At 33.7% G+C, this 19,928-nt stretch overlaps 1 protein-coding gene across 7 annotated transcripts in view; it reads left to right on the top strand.

Moving 5' to 3' along the window:
• The window catches only part of RB1CC1 (RB1 inducible coiled-coil 1), a 101,422-nt gene that overhangs the window by 28,244 nt on the left and 53,250 nt on the right, over positions 1–19,928 (top strand). For all 7 annotated transcript variants that reach the window (XM_045075794.1, XM_004777522.3, XM_004777524.3 and 4 more), the window contains 7 exons: positions 1,400–1,602; positions 2,936–3,362; positions 8,408–8,578; positions 18,627–18,811; positions 18,978–19,164; positions 19,250–19,331; positions 19,587–19,648. In XM_045075794.1, coding sequence (XP_044931729.1) covers positions 1,400–1,602; positions 2,936–3,362; positions 8,408–8,578; positions 18,627–18,811; positions 18,978–19,164; positions 19,250–19,331; positions 19,587–19,648 — 1,317 coding nt within the window. The remainder of the gene's footprint in view (positions 1–1,399; positions 1,603–2,935; positions 3,363–8,407; positions 8,579–18,626; positions 18,812–18,977; positions 19,165–19,249; positions 19,332–19,586; positions 19,649–19,928) is intronic.

The following is a 19,928-nucleotide window of genomic DNA, read 5'->3' on the forward strand; positions in this document are numbered from 1 at the left end:
AATAAGTCAGAGAAAGACAGTTATTATATGATTTCACTCGAAAGTGGAATTTAAGAAACAAAACAGGAATGTAGAGGAAGGGAGGGAAAAATAAAACAAAGGGTAATCAGAGGGGGAGACAAACCATAAGAAACTCTTAACTCTGGGAAATAAACAGAATTACTTACTGGAGGGGAAGAGGATGAGGGAAAGGATAATTGGGTGATTGGCATTAAGGAGGGCATTTGAAGTAATGTGCACTGGATGTTAGATGCAACTGGTGGATCACTAAATTCTATCTCTGAAATAAAAGAAGACTCTTTTTTCAAAGATTTTATTTAAGAGAGAAAGAAAGAGGCAGAGGTAGAGGGAGAAGGAGGGTGTACGCTGCTAGGGATCCTGATGCAGGACTTATCCCAGGATCCCAGAATCATGACCTGAGCTGAAGGCAGATGCTCAAACAACTGAGCCACCCAGGCACCCTAAAAAAAAGACATTCTTAATATCATTCTTAGTATTCACAGTCATAATCTTAATATTATTCATTAGCGTAATGAATTGCATTTAAAGTTGCCATGGAAAGCACTGGTGTAGGGAGAAAAAAAAAGCATTTTTTGCTTTGGAGAGTGAGGAGGAGCTTTGATTTTTTTGTTTTGTTTTGTTTGTTTTAGATAAAATGTTTATGGGGAAGGATCAGTGTTCAGGAATAGTTACCAAAGTAAAGAGAAAGAAGAATGAGAGGTGGAGGGAACAATACATCTTCCTCAGATTTTAGAATGTACTCAAAAGCTGTGGTAACCAAAACAGTGAATATGTCAGATAGTGCATATTATAAGAAATTTGAATTAGAATTAGAGGCTCTATAATAGGAATTAGAGGCTCTATAATAATGGCAGGAGTATGGTCTTCGAGAGTCAAATTGTCAAGTTTAAATTTGGTCACCTCAATTGTGGTGTGACCTTGGATTCAGATACCTTCATTAGTGAAATAATAGATTTTTGTTTAGTGAGATATATACATATTAGAAAATGTACAGATCATTGCACATTCATTTGTGCAAATTCAATCATTGGCAAATTTCACAAAGTGAAATCTTAAAATATAATATCACCCCAGAAGCCCTACTTCATGCTTTCTCGCAGTCAGTACCCATCTTTCCTCTTCTGTAAAATAAACCAATATCCTGAATTTAAAACCATAAATTACTTTGCCTCTTTTAGAACTTTAAATCGATGGAATCATTGTTTTCTTTTGTGTCTCCCCTCTTTTATTTAACATTATGTTCCTGAGATTCTACATGTAATTGCATGAATTGATGGTTTGTATGCATTGCTACACAGTATTCCATTGTGTGAATATACTACAGTTCATTTAATTGTTGAAAACATTACCTTCTTTTGGTGTGTTTCTTTGTTTTCAGGAAATGTATGAAGTTGCCAAGAAACTTTGCTCTTTCTGTGAAGGTCTGGTCCATGATGAACATCTTCAGCACCAAGGCTGGGCTGCAATTATGGCCAATCTGGAGGACTGTTCAAATTCTTACCAAAAGCTACTTTTCAAGTTTGAAAGTATTTATTCAAATTATCTGCAATCCATAGAAGACATCAAGTTAAAACTTACTCAGTATGTTTGCCATTAAAATGGGTAATAAGATGTTTGTTTGAAATACCTTTGCAATTTATCAGTTGTTTCAGTAATTGTGATTTCATTTCTAATAACTGTTTATTATAATTGTTCGTTTTTTGAGACATTTATGATGACTTTTATGGACTTTAAAATTGTGTTCAATTTTATTCACCTCCTATTTTATGGATCTCCCACGTTTCTTTTACTTACCTTGTTTTCTTTATGTAAAGCGCTCAAAATACTTTAGAATGATTTACATACCTGAGTGTGTTTGTCTCCTTGCCCTGCTACCAATTTTACATTAAAGTAAAGGCAAAATATAAACATAACACATCTAGCAGAAATGGAAAAGTTTTCAAACATTCAGCAATCAAGGAAATTTTTATTTTCCTTTTTAAATATTGCCATGATGTAGGCTTGCTAAGATGGAAAGAAACCATTTAGATGGTTTTCTGGTTCTTTTCATATAAGCACATTTGATAGCCAGTGGTTGTTTTTGAAAAAGGCTATACTGAATGTAAAAATACAGCAATAATTCAGCATGAATATAGCCCTTTGTTGTCTGTGTGTATGCTTTCAATTTTTACATTCATTTTTTAGTTTCTACATTTTTTGTTACTTTGAATTGAATTGGAGGGAAGTAACATCTTTTGCAATTAAAATGAATATCATTAATTGAAATTTTTCTGTTTTGTGGTATGAATTAGAAGATTTTAGCCTTGCAAATGGGACTGATCTTGGGAAGGAAGGGAGTGATTACTTAAGACTAGAAAGAGTTTATACAACAGTCTTTTCAAGTAACTGTTGTTTGAGAAGTTCTTTTAGATATGTTAATTCCTCATAGAATCCTGAGTCATTTCACAAATGTTCTACAGAAATCAAATCATAGATAGTTCATCTTCCGCATGCCTTTTGACAACATAGATCTACCTGTCTATAGGGTGAAATGAATATGAGAGTTATGTTAATCTTTATTGGGATTATTAATTTTATCCTGTGCTTTCAACTTGTTTGGCTTTAAGTTATACTTTAAGGAACTGCTGTGGGTAAATCTTTTTTTTTTTTTTTAATTTGAATTTTTTATAGCTTAAGGTTTGATGAAAATCATGTGTACACTTGTTTAGTGTAAGCTGGCTCCCTTTACTTGAGAGTGGTATTTTAATGTATTAATGATACCCTTCTCTGTCTAACTTTTTTTTTTAAAAGAACACAGACTATGTATGCATAATGTAATAAAGAGGTTGTAGTTTTTGTGTGTATAGTAATTAAATGCTATTTCTCTGGCTAGAGCAGTCTCATAATTTTACTGACAGCTCTTTTGTATTTTAAGTTTAGGAACTGCGGTTTCAGTAATGGCCAAGATTCCACTGTTGGAGTGCCTAACCAGACATAGTTACAGGGAATGTTTGGGAAGACTGGATTCTTTACCTGAACATGAAGGCTCAGAAAAGGCTGAAATGAAAACCTCCACTGAACTGGTGCTCTCTCCTGATATGCCTAGAACAACTAACCAATCCTTGTTAACCTCATTTCACAAGTCAGTGGAACATATAGCCCCAGATACCACAGATGCTGAAAATGGAAAAGAAATTAGGGAATCTTGTCAAAGTACTGTCCAGCAGGATGAAACGTCAGTAGATGCTAAAGACGGTGATCTGCCTTTTTTTAATGTTTCTTTGTTAGACTGGATAAATGTTCAAGATAGACCTAATGATGTGGAATCGTTGGTCAGGAAATGCTTTGATTCCATGAGCAGAGTAAGTCATGTTAATTTGGTATTTCTTGGGTCATTTCAGCTACGCAAAATTATATTATTTGTACTGAATGTTTTATATAATGGGAGAATGACAACACATTATTAACAGTAGAAATATTGAGCCTTGATGTGAGACTCTTGGACGAATCAAACCTTTTCACTTGTAACCTAATTTATGAATTGTTAGTAAATTTGTGAAAACTGTTAGAGGTCATATACATAAAATTTCTACTGCAATACAGAACATTTGAAGTGTCCGCTCAAGTGGTACAGATTTTGGTGGTAGCACTTTGAAATATATTTCTCTCTGACCTTGTAATATTACTTAGATGTTTTACTATCTCCTATCCTTTAATTTGTTCCTACAGTTAGGTTCTTTTATCTTCTAGGTAAAACTTGAGCAGTCTTAATGTTTTCATTCTTGTGCTATAGGCATGGAGCACTCACTGAATATAAGTAAATAGGTAAATGGTAATATTTGGCCACTTCTAGCCTGCCACATTTTTAAGTTAATAATATGCTCACATTTATAAATGCTATAGAACTTTGAAGGTCTTTTGAAAAATATTAAAGATAAAATTTTGTTTTTAAGTTAATAACATGCTCACATTTATAACATTTTTAAGTTAATAACATGCTCACATTTATAAATGCTATAGAACTTTGAAGGTCTTTTGGAAAATATTAAAGATAAAATTTTGTTTTTTACAGTTAAAAAATTATTTTTGGCGAGAAAGATTTATATTCAGTGAAATATTCAGGTTCTTTAGTGGTTAGGTCACAGAATAACCACCACCCAAAAGGAGATTCTGAACACTTTTGTCTCCCTGAAAATCCCGTGTGCATCTTTCTAATCTAATCAATTGCTGACTTTTAAAAGAAGTTTTAAATATCGTATCTGCCTGAGATACTTTAAAATTCAAAATTTCAACATTGTATTCTTGGTTGTATTTTGTAATTATAGTGAGCTCATATTTTGGATTAAATTTTTCTCCAAATATACTTCTAAAAACTTTTAGACCTGGGAAATAAATCTCTCTTAAAATATGATCCATGGGTGCCTGGGTGGCTCAGTCAGTTATACAGAAATAACAAAATAGTATTTTGAAGGCTGCAGGTGTCTAAAGATAATTGGCATGATAGTTAGCCTTTTTTAAAAGGGTACTCAATTACAAAAAAAAACTTGTTCTTTGAATATTGAGAAAGGTAGTGCATTGTCTGGAATGCCTAGAAAATAGCACATATCTTTCCAAATGGAATACTTAAATAAATTCTAGGTTTCTTCTTCTTTAAATTTCCACTTCCTTGATGACATCCTTTAAAGCAGGAATTTCTTTTTGGCCACTTATTGTCATCAAAGAAAGCTTCAATTAAGACATTTGCCAAGGCATGAAAGTATGTAATATATTATGCAAAGATTACTGCCTAAAAGGGATGAAAACTTGTGTTCCTGTTTAAAATGTTGACATTTTAGTAGCCTAAAAATTCTAATACATGATGGTAATTAGGGTGATTGAAGTGTATATATGTGTATTTAATATATAAATATATAAAATTCTGCGTGAGTCAGAATAGGGTTATAGACTATGAGGAAAATCCCCTTTTAAACGGACTTGAAATTGGCTTTGCATTTACGTGTTTAAATGAATTCCAGCACAGTCATATAATTTTTATTCGCTTTACATGATAAGAGAAAAGAAATAGTGATCCTTTTCTGACTTAATGAAAATTTATAAGAATTTATATTTATAGAAATAATCTACAGAAGTTAGCCATAGTATTATTGCTAGGGTGTCACATTTTTGACCTAAGTTAATATTTACTCTCATAGTACATACCAAGAGTATCTGAAGTCTTTGTGATAGATTACATGGCTATTATATTCTGAAGGCAAAATATAAATTTTTATTTGGTTATAGTTACTTGTTATAAAATAAGTGTAGCATAATGTAAAATACTGTCTATAATACAGCATTCTTTTCAGTTGTGCATGCCCATTAGATTAAAAAATTTTGTTTAAAAGCAGTGAAAACTCATTTTGAAAAACTTGTTTCAATATTTGTTTATATATTTCTGCCTGTATTTTACAGTGTGGAATGATCTATTAGTGGGATATACTGAATAATAAATATCACTTGTCAAATTGCTTTATTAGATTAATATTTTCCTCCTCTTGGTAGATTTCTGTATTCTTAATACCATTAATGGCATTTCTAAAGATAGATTAAAGGGAGTATGGGACTTCTCTCTCACTAGAGATGCCTTCCTTTTTATCTCACATTTATTACATAGTTAACCCATAACAACTAACCTACTTGATTATCTGATCGTAGAAAGTGCTCTTTGCCAATGAATTTTAAAAGGTGCTAAGGTTTGATGTTCTTACAAAAGCAAATCCTGTTTAAAGTCATCATTTTCACATACTAATCCCAGTTTCAGTAGTATTTGTAACATGCATTTTCAACTGCCTAAATCAAATATCTTTTTCAAGAAACTAGTCAAAACATAGGCATTATGGAACTTCCCTAAGATTGGGCATCCTAAGGGCTCAAATCCTGGCACTGCCATCCATTTATTACTCATCTCATCCATACGTCAGTTGAATCCTCTGTTTTATAATACTTGGATGGATTCATAGATGGCATTTTCATGACCTATTTAGTTTTCCCCCTCGTATACCAGGTAAAATTTAGAATTGTTGCTGGATTTTTGTGTACTCAAATATTTTTTTAGGTTATGGTGTGTTTGTATTAGAATGAATCTTGGATATTTTAGTTCAGGTTATACTATAAAAGGCAAACATTTGTATATCTGATGATTAATAATTGGAAATATGCGTATTCAGCTCATTTCTAAGCTGTTCAGATTAGTATCAGCATAAAGTATTGAATCTTGTAGTTATTTCATTCAGGATTTTTGTGTGTAACTGAAATAGTGTTTGGTCTGTGCAGTGGGTGTGGATTTAGAGGTGGGATGGGAAGAATGGAGAGGGTAAGACAATTTCTAGTTTCTTATCTTTTAATACAACAATAATATTAATCTTTCCAGATATCAGTGGAAAAGTCCAAGAGTAAAATATGAATGTAGCACTGTGTTCAGTTACTGAAAATTTCCTAAATAATTAATAGAATTCTGTGGTTTAAAATACATATTTTTAAAGATGTCTCCAGAGGCACACCTGAGTGACTCGACTCGGTCAGTTGAGCATCTACCTTCAGCTCAGGTCATGATCCCAAGGTCATGGGATCAAGTCCCACATCAGGCTCCTTGCTCAGCAGGGAACTTGCTTTTCCCTCTGCCTGCCACTTCCCCTGCTTGTGCATGTGAGCTGTCTCTCTGACAAAGAAATAAAATCTTTAAAAAAGAATTTCTCCAGAGACTCTGTGGGACAAATGAAACAAAATATTAAGTAGAATAAGATTTTAGGAAGTCAGGTTATGTACCTGCTACTTAAGTGATTTACAAAATACTCTTCCATATTGCCAGTATAGTTGTATTATACTTTCAATGAATTATGAAATACAGAACTATCATAATCAGGAGCCCTGGTTTGGGGTTTTTTTCTTTAAATTACTACTGTGAAAAGTCCATGCATAGTTGTAATTTTGCACAAGCTAAAAATTCAAATCTATTTTAATCCTCTTTTTTAGCCCTTTATCACCTTAATGATTTATAGCTAAACTTTGGTTTGTATAATACTTTGGATCACAAATGTGTGCAGATTGGACTTAGTTACAGTGAAATTCAGAAAAGTGAGAAAATGTTAAACGTATGTAAGGTTTTCATTAATATTGGGCAAATGCTGCCTATATATAAGCAGTGGCTTTGTTAATTTTTTTGTAGCGTTGCAAATGCAGCCTCTTAATAATTACACTGGATTATTGATAATAACAATAAAATAGTTTGGTTTTAATTGCCTTTGTATGTTCTCTCTGTGCCGAACACTACACTGAATATTTTATGGTCTTTCAATTTCAGTGATCAGAGAAAGCATGAAGGAGGCAGTATTCGACTAGGACCCTTATGTAGAAACAGGGATGGGCTTGCAAACAGCTAGGCAGGATCATCAGTATGAAGAAAGATCAGAGCTAGAGAAACAAAGAGCTTTTCTGGATGTAATGGGTAATTCAGTTTGAGAAGAGGATAGGCCTTAGAAAGATTTAATTGTATCCAATTACTGAAGCCTTTACTATATGCTGTGTTTTTTGGATGTCATTGTGGGCAGAAGGAAGCCATTTAGGGATTTCAACAGAAGACAACTATAATGAGATAATAATAATAGAAGATAACTGGTTGGTATTCACATAGAGATATAAGTAGGTGGTCAGAAACACAAGCTGAAAATCTATGAGAAGGATTAGTGATTACAGAAGGCTTGGGAGCTCCATAGAAATTATGCTTAATGCTGAAATCATATAAAATAGTAAAGATGGGCTAATAAGCACAGAGTCCTTCTGGATTATCTGTATTTATGGATTAGATAGGAAAAGGAGCCAGAGAATGGTACTGTAGAGAAACTAGTGAAGTAATGCCCCAGACTTCCAGAGTTTGTGAAAGATTATCTTCAGTGTTTAAGAGCCTCAAGTGAAAGGTTCTCTTTGACAATGTTTTTTAATGGAGACTATCTGTAAAAACACTACCAGTGTATTCTTTCAAGGGAAGGGGAACAGTGTTGAGAGAAATTTGTTAGGCTCCATGAATTCCAGAAAATTCGTAGATTTAAAGCCAGGGAACAGGAGAGATTGAAGAGGAAAAAAGTTGGGTTGATAAAGCAAATTCCTTTAGAAGATAGAGACTGATAATAAAGATACCTCCAGGTACCTCCTGGCACTATATCCCTAATTATGTATTCTAATATAATCAGTAATATTTTATTGACATAATTATCCTGCTCTCAATTTTGTGAAAGTATAAGTAGGATTCCCCATGCTTTTACTTTTCTGTATTTTTTATTTTTTTTCCTCTGAAACTGTGTATCAAAATGGTGAGAAATATATTGTAAATTGTTTGCTGAAAACTTCATTCATATGTTCTGTTGTCATTTAGCTTGATCCAAGGATTATTCGGCCATTTATAGCAGAGTGCCGTCAAACTATTGCCAAACTTGATAATCAGAATATGAAAGCCATTAAAGGACTTGAAGACCGGCTCTATGCCCTGGACCAGATGATTGCTAGCTGCAGCCGACTGGTGAATGAACAGAAGGAACTTGCTCAGGTACCCTATCAGTCTTCTCTCAGGAAAACCAGTTCATAGTTTCTCTATCCTAGTAGTTTATGTGTAGTATCAGTTTGCTATACACCATTATTTTTTACCACATCCTTGATTATTGTTAATGAATAGTATTGTTTGCATGAAATAAGGAAGAAGACACATTCTTTTTTTTTTTTTTTTAATTTTTTATATTTTTATAAACATGTATTTTTTTTTCCCCAGAGGTACAGGTCTGTGAATCGCCAGGTTTACACATTCTTTTTTTTTTTTTTAAATATAATTTTTTATTTTTTATAAACATATATTTTTATCCCCAGGGGTACAGGTCTGTGAATCACCAGGTTTACACACTTCACAGCACTCACCAAAACACATACCCTCCCCAATGTCCATAATACCACCCCTTTCTCCCAAATCCCCTCCCCACAGCAACCCTCAGTTTGTTTTGTGAGATTAAGAGTCACTTATGGTTTGTCTCCCTCCCAATCCCATCTTGTTTCATTGATTCTTCTTGTACCCACTTAAGCCCCCATGTTACATCACCACTTCCTCATATCAGGGAGATCATATGATAGTTGTCTTTCTCTGCTTGACTTATTTCGCTAAGCATGATACGCTCTAGTTCCATCCATGTTGTCGCAAATGGCAAGATTTCATTTCTTTTGATGGCTGCATAGTATTCCATTGTGTATATATACCACATCTTCTTGATCCATTCATCTGTTGATGGACATCTAGGTTCTTTCCATAGTTTGGCTATTGTGGACATTGCTGCTATAAACATTCGAGTACACGTGCCCCTTTGGATCACTACGTTTGTATCTTTAGGGTAAATACCCAATAGTGCAATTGCTGGGTCATAGGGCAGTTCTATTTTCAACATTTTGAGGAATCTCCATGCTGTTTTCCAGAGAGGTTGCACCGGCTTGCATTCCCACCAACAGTGTAGGAGGGTTCCCCTTTCTCCGCATCCTCTCCAGCATCTGTCATTTCCTGACTTGTTGATTTTAGCCATTCTGACTGGTGTGAGGTGATATCGCATTGTGGTTTTGATTTGTATTTCCCTGATGCCGAGTGATATGGAGCACTTTTTCGTGTGTCTGTTGGCCATCTGGATGTCTTCTTTGCAGAAATGTCTGTTCATGTCCTCTGCCCATTTCTTGATTGGATTATTTGTTCTTTGGGTGTTGAGTTTGCTAAGTTCTTTATAGATTCTGGACACTAGTCCTTTATCTGATATGTCGTTTGCAAATATCTTCTCCCATTCTGTCAGTTGTCTTTTGATTTTGTTAACTGTTTCCTTTGCTGTGCAAAAGCTTTTGATCTTGATGAAATCCCAATAGTTCATTTTTGCCCTTGCTTCCCTTGCCTTTTGCGTTGTTCCTAGGAAGATGTTGCTGCGGCTGAGGTCAAAGAGGTTGCTGCCTGTGTTCTCCTCAAGGATTTTAATGGATTCCTTTCGCACATTGAGGTCCTTCATCCATTTTGAGTATTTTCGTGTGTGGTGTAAGGAAATGGTCCTTGCACCCAAAACCATAAGATACCTAGGAATAAACCTAACCAAAGAGACACAGAATCTATACTCAGAAAACTATAAAGTACTCATGAAAGAAATTGAGGAAGACACAAAGAAATGGAAAAATGTTCCATGCTCCAGGTTTACACATTCTTAATGTTCAGGTTTGATAACGTGAGCTGGGGCCACTTTAAGTAGTAACAGAAAGATAAACCATGAAAATGCTGTCAGCAGCTGGGGAAAAAACATGTGGAAAGAACATTATAAAGCAGTCATTGTACTAAACATTTGAGTACTTCCTGCTCCCCCCTCAGAAAATTAAAAAAGAACATATGAGATTTGTAAAAGATAGGAGGAAAATGTGAAATCTTATAGATTACTAATACTTAGGTTTTTAGGTCTAATTTAATGTAGTGTTCTAAGAACTCTGTCAGAGATTTTATAACCAAAACAAAGTGATGGAATTGCAAAGAGTGGAAACTGTAGGCATTTTCTGCCATGCTAATGATTTTGCCCTCCATCCACTCTGGCAAAACACCAAAAGGGTAGACTTTCATAATCTTGATTCTAATATACACTTTTCTAGTTTAATGTTCTTCTGTATCTTCAGTATTTTTCCTCCAATGTGTTCTTAACATTAAAACATACAACTGGGTGTAAATGTTTTATTTTACCTGCATGGCATTATACAGTGTGCGGTAGGTAGATAAAACATGTATATCCTTGCTTTAATTCTTCTAAAATAAATTTCAAAATACTTATTGTATTTTTATGGTTTCCTAAGTGAATTCATCCGTCATTCCGACTCTTTTTTTCTCCTGATTTTGGATGTGGCCACCTTATTGTGAACTGAACCCCTTTATCTTGTGCTTTTGCACTGACTTGGAATCCCCTAGTACCAATGCAGAGTAGAAGGTGATAGCAGGTGTCATTGTTTAATTTTTGATCCATAGAAAGTGGTATTTCACAACTAGAATGTTTCTAATAGTTTTTTCTCTTTGTGTTAATAGAAGAAACCCTTTATCAGATTAAGAAAGTTATAGTCTGCTTCTAATCTTGAACCATTCTTGGATTCTTGAAATAAACTCAACATGGTCATAATATATTGTCTTTTTCATGTATTTCTGAATTAAGTGTAACATTTTGGCAAACTGAATTATATTGTGTATTCATTCGGTATATATTTGTCAAGTTGGGCATTGTCTTTATGATGGCCTCAAAGTAAGTTGAGAAATTTTTTGATTAGAATATTTAGTCCAGGGGTACCTGGATGGCTTAATATGGGTTAAGCCTCTGCCTTCACCTCAGGTCATGATCTCAGGTCTTGGGATTGAGCTCTGCATTGGGCTGTCTGCTTGGCGGGGAGCCTGCTTCCCCCACCCCCCACCTTCATCTCTGCCGACTTACGATCTCTCTCTGTCAAATAAATAAAATCTTGAAAAAAAGAGTATTCAGTCCATTTATTTAATATAATTACTATTTGTTTTTAAGTCTTATTTCTAATTTTTCTTCCAATTATATCTCTTTCTGCTTTTGCCCTTTGGATTATTTTTATCATTTAAAAATAAAATTTAAAAATTTGGGGGATGGTGGCTCAGTCAGTTAAGCATCTAACTCTTGAATTCACCTCAGGTCCATGATCTCGGTGGTATGAGATTGAGCCCCGTGTTGGGCTCCATGCTGGACATGGAGCCTGATTAAAATCTCTCCTACTTTGCCCCATAACCGCTGGTCATTTGCTCTCTCTTAAAATGATACATATATACATATATATGTATAATTTTAAAACTTATCATTAAAAAAAATATTTTATCTTCCATATTAGCTTTTTTAAAGTAATACATGCATCCTTGTAAGTTCGATAGGCATTTAGAATATCCTAAAGTATCCTTTAGTGGAAAATTTAGTCTTTGTCATTTGAAAATTTCTTTAAATCACCTTTATTTCTGAAGGATGTTTTCTCTGGATATAGAATCTAGGTTTTCCATGATTTACTTCTAGGTTTTTAACAGTTTTACTAAAATACGACAAAATGTGGTTTTCTTTGTATTTCTCCTTGCGTTGCACTTGTAGTACTACTGGAAGCTGTGGTATAATGGCATATGTTTTGGGAAAATTGCCAGTTTCTCTTCAAATTTTGCCTTTGCCTTGCTCTTTCCCTTCTCATTCATTGATTCCATTTACACATGTATTAGACCTTACATCTCATTCTCTTCATTTACCCTTATAGCCTGCATTTCCCATCGTCATATCCATCTGTGCTTTATTCCAGGTATTTCTTTCGACCCAGATTAATTTTTTCTAGCTGTGAATAGCTGTTATTAAACCCATTTATTGATATGTAATTTTTGTTTATTTTTTTAGCCCTACAATTTCAGTTTGGTTCTTTTGTTTATATAGTTTCAAATTATCTATCAAAATACTCAGACTCATCCATCATCTCTTTGATTACATTAACCATATAGTAATTTAAAAGTCTCTTTATCTGTTAACTCCATTACTTGTGCCTGTGTGTCTGTGGATATAGGATTGTTTCTTATAGTTTAAATAGTTTAAATTCATGTGGTTTTGCCTTTTCACCTGCCTAATTATTTTTGATAAGAAAAACCCAGAGGATGCCTGGATGGTTCAGTTGGTTAAGCATCTGCCTTCAGCTCAGGTGGGGATCTGGCTTCTTGCTCAACAGGGAACCTGCTTCTCCCTCTGCCTGCTCCTCCCCCTGTTTATGCTCTCTCCCTCTCTATCTCTGACAAATCTTAATAAATAAATAAAAACAGGAAATATGAAGCTTAAGATAACACTTCTGGAGAGAATTTGTTTGCATGTGATAGGGGCTATCACAGTCTTACATTATCTTAATGTAACATCAAGGATTTAGTTTATGGGAAGTTGATCTTACAGTCCTTGTGGTGGTGGCCAGTCTACTTTTGTAGACTCTTACTCCATAGGATATAGCTTTTGGGGGTACTAATACAAAGTGTTTTCCATCTTCATTTCCTTTGGCTGGCCCTGATCTCCAGTTTTTTATTTCATAGCTCCTTGAGAATGTCAGAAGGATTGCTTTTTTTAATTCTTAGCTTTGGGCTCCTCTTCAGGAATCAGCACATGTCTCTAGGGCAAAGAATTCCTAGTTACTTAACTAGCTTTTCCTAGGTTTTCTCCTTCTAGATCCTGGTTCTTCTCCTTCACTGCTTTCTTAGGTCTTTCGTAACTAATGCCATAGGAAGCTTAGTCTACATTATCATTAAATTATAGTTTACCATCACTTGAGACAGCTTTGAATTTCTGATTGTTTTGTTGTTTCTCCAAGGTCATTCTTTTTTAGCCCTCAATAGAATGAATCAAACATAATTTATTTAACCAGACTTCTTTGATGGTCATTTAGGTTGCTTCTAGTTTTTCTTGTTACAAACATTGTTTTAATATCCCAGTACATCTCTGTCATTATGTGCATGTTGGGACAATCTTCAGTAATTGAATTGCTAGATTCTGGTGTGTTTGTGCATTTTTAAATATTAATTAGTAATGCTATACCCTCCATAAAGGAAAAATCAGTCAACACTCCCAGTAATTAAGAGAAGAGCAGTTTTCCTTATATCAGTATTTGCCATCTATTTCCTCTGAATTTTCATTTGCCAATTTTTTTATCCTAATGTTTCTGTAAAAATTTATTTTATATGTAATCTGGATAATCCTTTGTCTATTGTAAATAATACAGATACCGTCTCTTTGTTGATAGTGTTGTGAAGATTGTTAAACAGAAATTTTAAATTTTGATGCAGTCAGATGTATTATTAGTCATTTTTTCGTCTTTAATTTAATAAACTCTTCATTCCTTTAAAATCTCCAGATTTCTTTATTCCTCTTTCTCTGATTGAATAAACCAGGGCTTCCTGTTTTCTTATCTAGATAATCTGTTTTCTCCTTTCTTTACTGTCAAATCTCTGGGGGTTGTTGTGAGGGTGTGGGTGGAATATGTGTATAGTAGCTCTACTACAATCAGGCAGCTAAAAGGAAGGGTGTTGCATTTGGTTATATTAAAAAAAAAACCTAATGCTGATGTTATCCTCATCTGCATTGGATTCAGCAAATGGAGTTGTGTAATACAAGAATAGGTCATTTTCCTGGAAGTGTATTTGCTTAATAAAGGACCTAATAGTATTTATTTATTTTCTTTAAAAAATAGAGAAAGCATTTCTTGATCCTTTTTTGTTTGCTCCTGTATTTTTGTTTTTCAGGGCTGAACCCTCCCAGGGTTTCTTGAACCCAAACTGAAAAAAATTTAGTAGATCTGTCCTATACTGTTCCTGGGAAAATTTGAAAACTACTCTTTGGCATCCTGTGATCATAGAAGTACCTTGTCTAACTATCTTCTTTCCCCCTAATTTATTCCCAGCTTTTGCTAATGTTTTAAGTTAACTTTTATAGAATTTAACTTTTAAGACATAATACTCTTACTTTTAAAAAAACAGATTTTTCTGGGGTTTAGGCCTAGGTGTTTCAGTTGGTTAAGCGTCTGCCTTTGCCTGAGGTTATGATCTCAGAGTCCTGGGATTGAGCCACACATCACGCTTCCCATTCAGGAGGTAGTCTACTTTCTCCCTCTTCCTCTGCCCCTCCCCCAGCTCCTTCTCTCTTGCTCTCTTTCTCTCAAATAAAAATGTTTATGTTTTTCTTGGATATTGATACCTCAAGTAGTATAGTGTATAATCCTTTTTGACATTGAGAGGCAATTAAATTTCATTTAATTATTCCTCAGTGAATATTTTTAGTGTTCCTACATATGCTTCAATATAAGTACATTATATATTCAGAATAAAACTGAATATGTAAAATATTAATATGTAAAATAGATGGAAATCAAGGCCCAGCAATCCATAGATGTCAGCTGGGCTTGCCTGAGTAAATAGCTTTGAGAGAAATTGGCTATAATAAGATAATTCTAAATATGCTTATGAGGGATGAGGGATAACTTATTGAAGTTAGGTATACATGGCTGTTGGAGCAACTTTTCACTCCTATATGTTTATGTGTTTGACTGCCAAAGGATGTATAGAGGCAAGGGTTTTAACTGAGACATCACTTTCACAGACAAATTTTCTCTGATTTTGCAGTCTTGATCAGATCAGATATATTTTTTCTTAGCAGGTTGTACTTAGGCTATGTCATAATTACATTTAAGTGATTATGTGGGTTGTTTTTTTTTTTTTTTTTAATGAAATTTTTTCTTTAAGAATACAAGCTCCAGGGCACCTGTCTGGCTCAGTTGGAAGAGCCATGACTCTTGATCTTATGGTCATGAGTTTGAGTCCCACACTGGGTGTATAAATTAAGAAAAATAATAATAATAATAATAAGCTCTAAGAAACCAGGTTTCTAATCTCTCTTCCTCGCTGCCCTAATCACAGTGCCTTGCAGGTTCTTTACCTGTAGTAAGTACACAGTCAGTATTTACAGAATGAGGGGTGCCTGGTTGGCTCATTCTATTATGGTCTGACTCGATTTTGGCCAAGATCATAATCTCAGGGTCATGTGATTGAGTCCCAAGTTGGGCTTTGAGCTGGGTGTGGAGCCTGCATAAGATTCTCTCACTCCTCCCCATTAAAAAAATAGAGACAGAGAGAGAAAGAGCAAGAATTTGGGGTAGGGTAGTCTTGAGTTTATAGAATGTTAGACTTCTCTATAAAAATCTGGTCTGGGACCTTTTCATTATTTGCAGATGTCTCCTCTGTTAGTTTTATTATAGTTAATGTATTTTTTTCCATTGCAGATATTTTCTTTTTTTTTTTTTATCAGTATTTCCTTTAGCATGTGGTCAGTGAAAGTTGATAAATTCAGATTAATCATTTTGAGGAGTTGATTTTAGATTCTGTATAAACACAATTTTATGTAATTCATTCTAGCAACATAGCAGTTAAATCTTCTCACCACTCTTAAAGGAAAGGGAAAGGGGACACTTGGGTACCTCAGTTGAGTGTACAACTCTTGATTTCAGCTCAGACGATGATCTCAAAGTTGTGAGATCAAGCCACTACATCAGGCTCTATACTGAGCATGGACCCTACTGAAGATTTTCTCTCTTCTATCCCTCTGCCCCCCTCCCCACTTGCTCTCTTACACTCTCTTTCTCCAAAAAAAAAAAAAAAAAAAGAGAAAGAGAAAGAAGGGATGAGACAATGGAAGGAGATTTATTGCCTAAGTATCTTATATGATAAAGACCAGTTCAGGCAGCTTTAAGAGAGTAATTTTTTTAAGACCACAACACTTTTGAGGTTTATAGACACTTCTACCTTAATTGACAGAGAATCTTAACCAGATCTGTGAAGCTTTGTTAACACTGGAGCCCTGAAAATTTATTCAGTGTGTTTTATTTCTCTAGTAATCTTTTTGTCTTTAAAGATTATCAACAAAAAAAGAAAATAATAGGAAATCTGCTCCCTAAACCAAAAGTTCACAGAATACATCTTGAGGGGAGTTGTAAGTACTGTAGTAACTAAGAGCTAGTTAGATTTCTTTTGAATGTTGTCATGATTATTCTTATTAGATAACCTACTAAAAATTCAGAATTAGGATGTGGTATAGTTTAAGTTCTGTCTTCCATCATCACTCAGCTATGTAATTTTCTTTTAAACTTACATATCATGTATATATCTATCCTTACTTACACATAAAAAATACTAATACGAAATGACATCACGGTTTTTTATACTTTTTTAAACTTTTTTTATTGAAGTATAGTTGACATACAGTGTTACATTAGTTTTTAGGTCTACAAGAAAGTGACTGGACAATTCTTTACTCATTGCTCAACATAAGTGTAATTATTATCTGTCACCATTAAACCTTATTACAGTATTATTGATTATGTTCCTTATGCTATACTTTTCATTCCGATGACTTATTTTAAGAAGCTTGTACTTAGGTATTTTACTACTTAGTCTAAATATTATTCTAAGGATGGTTTGATAAATACAGAAATTACTTTATTGAAAGCAGATTTAAACGTTTTTTCTTTTCTTTTCTTTTTTCTTTTTTTTAAGATTTTATTTTATTTTTTTGACAGACAGAGATCACAAGTAGTGAGAGAACAGGCAGAGAGAGAGAGGGAGGAAGCAGGCTCCCCACTGAGCAGAGAGCCTGATGCAGGGCTTGATCCCAGGACCTTGGGATCATGACCTGAGTCAAAGGCAGAGGCTTTAACCCACTGAGCCACCCAGGTGCCCCTAAACGTTTTTTCTTTTGGCAACTTTGGCATGTATGTGCTTTTGGTGTCAGGAAATTCCTCATTATTGCTTTAGAACTTAATTTGGGGGATTGATTATGTTTTTCTTGGATCATTAAAAAGTAGTGGAAACCTATTAAGGTTTTAATGCAATTGATAAAACCAGTAAGTTATTTTTAAGTTCAGAAAAAAATATAGCCACAGTAGAGCATATGGCATATTGAAAAGGAAATAAGATATAAAATTCCTATTGAAATTGTTTTATTTTCAGATATTAAATGGTTTTGAGTTTAGTACATGTCATTTAAATTTAAATATTTTCTTGAAATTTAGGAAGACAGAAACAGAGAGAACTACCAAAAAGTTAGAAGACATACTATTGCCAGCCATATTGTTAAGTTCCTAGACAGATAATTATTTACAGTAGCAAGTATGGCCGTCAGATGGACATGCAAATTATAAAACTCCTGTAACACAAAAACTGTTCAGTAAGCAGTAGTAAAAGAACCGATAAGTACAACAAAAGCATTTAGTAGTAACCTTAATAAGATGTCTTGGACCTTTTTTAAGGTTTTGCTGTTGGGTTTCTTTTTTTGTTATGTTTTGTATATACAACTATCGTATTTTAAATTAATTTAGAGCCTAAACACAATCCCTGCTTAGCAGAATGATGCACAGTTCACCTATGAAAATAAATGAGTAAGGATAGCTAAGAAAAAATATAATATTTTTCTTATCAAATAATAAAATGTATTATAAAACTATACATTTAAGTCATTCTAATATGAGAAAACATATATATATATATATAGTGGAAAAAATTTAGTCCAGAAATACTGGAGAGAGGAATGACTTCTTAATAAAAAGTACAGTAAATTGATTGTTACTCATTTGGGGAAGGGTACAAAGTACTATTGAATATCATTGGTTAGATTAGGTCAGTTATTTCATGGCTAAAATCAGTGATCATATTTTATTTATTTAATACATGATCTGACTGACCCATGGTATAGTAGGAGTCTAGACGCATAAATTCTGGTTCTAATTTAACTGTTAAGAGTGTCTGTCCTTGGATAAATTACTCTATCTTCCCAGTGGGGTTTTTTTTTTTTTTTCCTAGCTAGAAATTGAAACAACTAGATGAGCAGAGTTCTTAAAAATAATCTTTTTTATGAGTATATCTACATTCAGGATAGTAATTAATAAAATCTTTAAAAGTAGAACAGTTCATATTTAACAAAGATTTCCCTCTTAAATGAATGTTATCTTTACTGAAACCAGGTTAATGTCCTTTTAAATATTTTCTTTCAAAGGGATTTTTAGCTAATCAGATGAGAGCTGAAAACTTGAAGGATGCATCTGTTTTACCTGATTTGTGCCTGAGTCACGCAAATCAGTTGATGATTATGTTGCAAAATCATAGAAAACTGTTGGATATTAAACAGAAATGTACCACTGCCAAACAGGAACTAGCAAATAACCTACATGTCCGACTGAAGTAAGTGATTCTCTTACATCTAATTTTGGATGTTTCAAAGTGATTTTTTAAAATTTCTGCCAAGTAATGGAGTACTTTTTATTGTTATATTGAAATACTTGATTGGTTGATTAACTTGGGATTAGATTATTTTTTTAGAGCTTTGTGTCTCAATTTCATTCTGTAGGTGGTGTTGCTTTGTAATGCTTCATGCTGATCAAGATGGAGAGAAATTGCAAGCTTTGCTGCGCCTTGTAATAGAACTGTTAGAAAGAGTCAAAATTGTTGAAGCTCTTAGTACAGTTCCTCAGATGTACTGCATAGCTGTTGTTGAGGTTGTAAGGAGAAAAATGTTCATAAAACACTACAGGGAGGTATGCAAGTTGAATTCTCTTTTCATTGTGTATGAGCCTTAATGAGTTGGTGTATGATTATTAACGTAAGCTTTCCTTCTCTTAGTGGGCTGGTGCTTTAGTCACAGATGGAAAGCGATTATATGAAGCTGAAAAGTCAAAAAGGGAATCCTTTGGGAAATTATTTAGTAAGTGTTCTTTACTAATTTATTTTTAATGAAAAATGCTATTTTGTCAATATGAATGTGTTGTTATATAGGATCTATGTGATTTAAGTTACCATTGAAATTTGGAGAAATATTCTTTTTAAGGTCTGTAAAGTTGAATCCATTGTTAAAACTTAAATATAAAGAATTGCTAATTTGTTTTTCAAAAACCAGAAATTTTTTTTCCTCTGAAATACAAAGTTATAAAATTATCATATTGTTAACTTTTTTACACAGGGAAGTCCTTTTTAAGAAATCGTCTGTTTAGGGGATTGGACTCCTGGCCCCCGTCCTTTTGTGTATGTATTAATTTTCTAACTATGACTAAATTTTGTACGTATTCAAACCTTATTTCAGAAGTAGAGATATTTTCAGAAACATAGAGTCTTCTTTTATAACATAAAAATGTTTTTGGCTTTAAAAGCCATTTGTCATGAAACTTTATTAAAATATATTCATAGTTTTTGATGAAGAGTTTTCATAACACAGGAGGATAAGACATATTACACTGTTAAGATATTGTTTGGTAGGAGTAGATTGTCTTATTATTTTGTCTTTCTCATTTGCCCTCCTCTCATT

This window comes from Mustela putorius, unplaced genomic scaffold, assembly GCF_011764305.1.
Source record: "Mustela putorius furo isolate JIRA1106 unplaced genomic scaffold, ASM1176430v1.1 tig00000151_pilon_pilon_pilon, whole genome shotgun sequence".
NCBI classification, from domain to species: domain Eukaryota; kingdom Metazoa; phylum Chordata; class Mammalia; order Carnivora; family Mustelidae; genus Mustela; species Mustela putorius.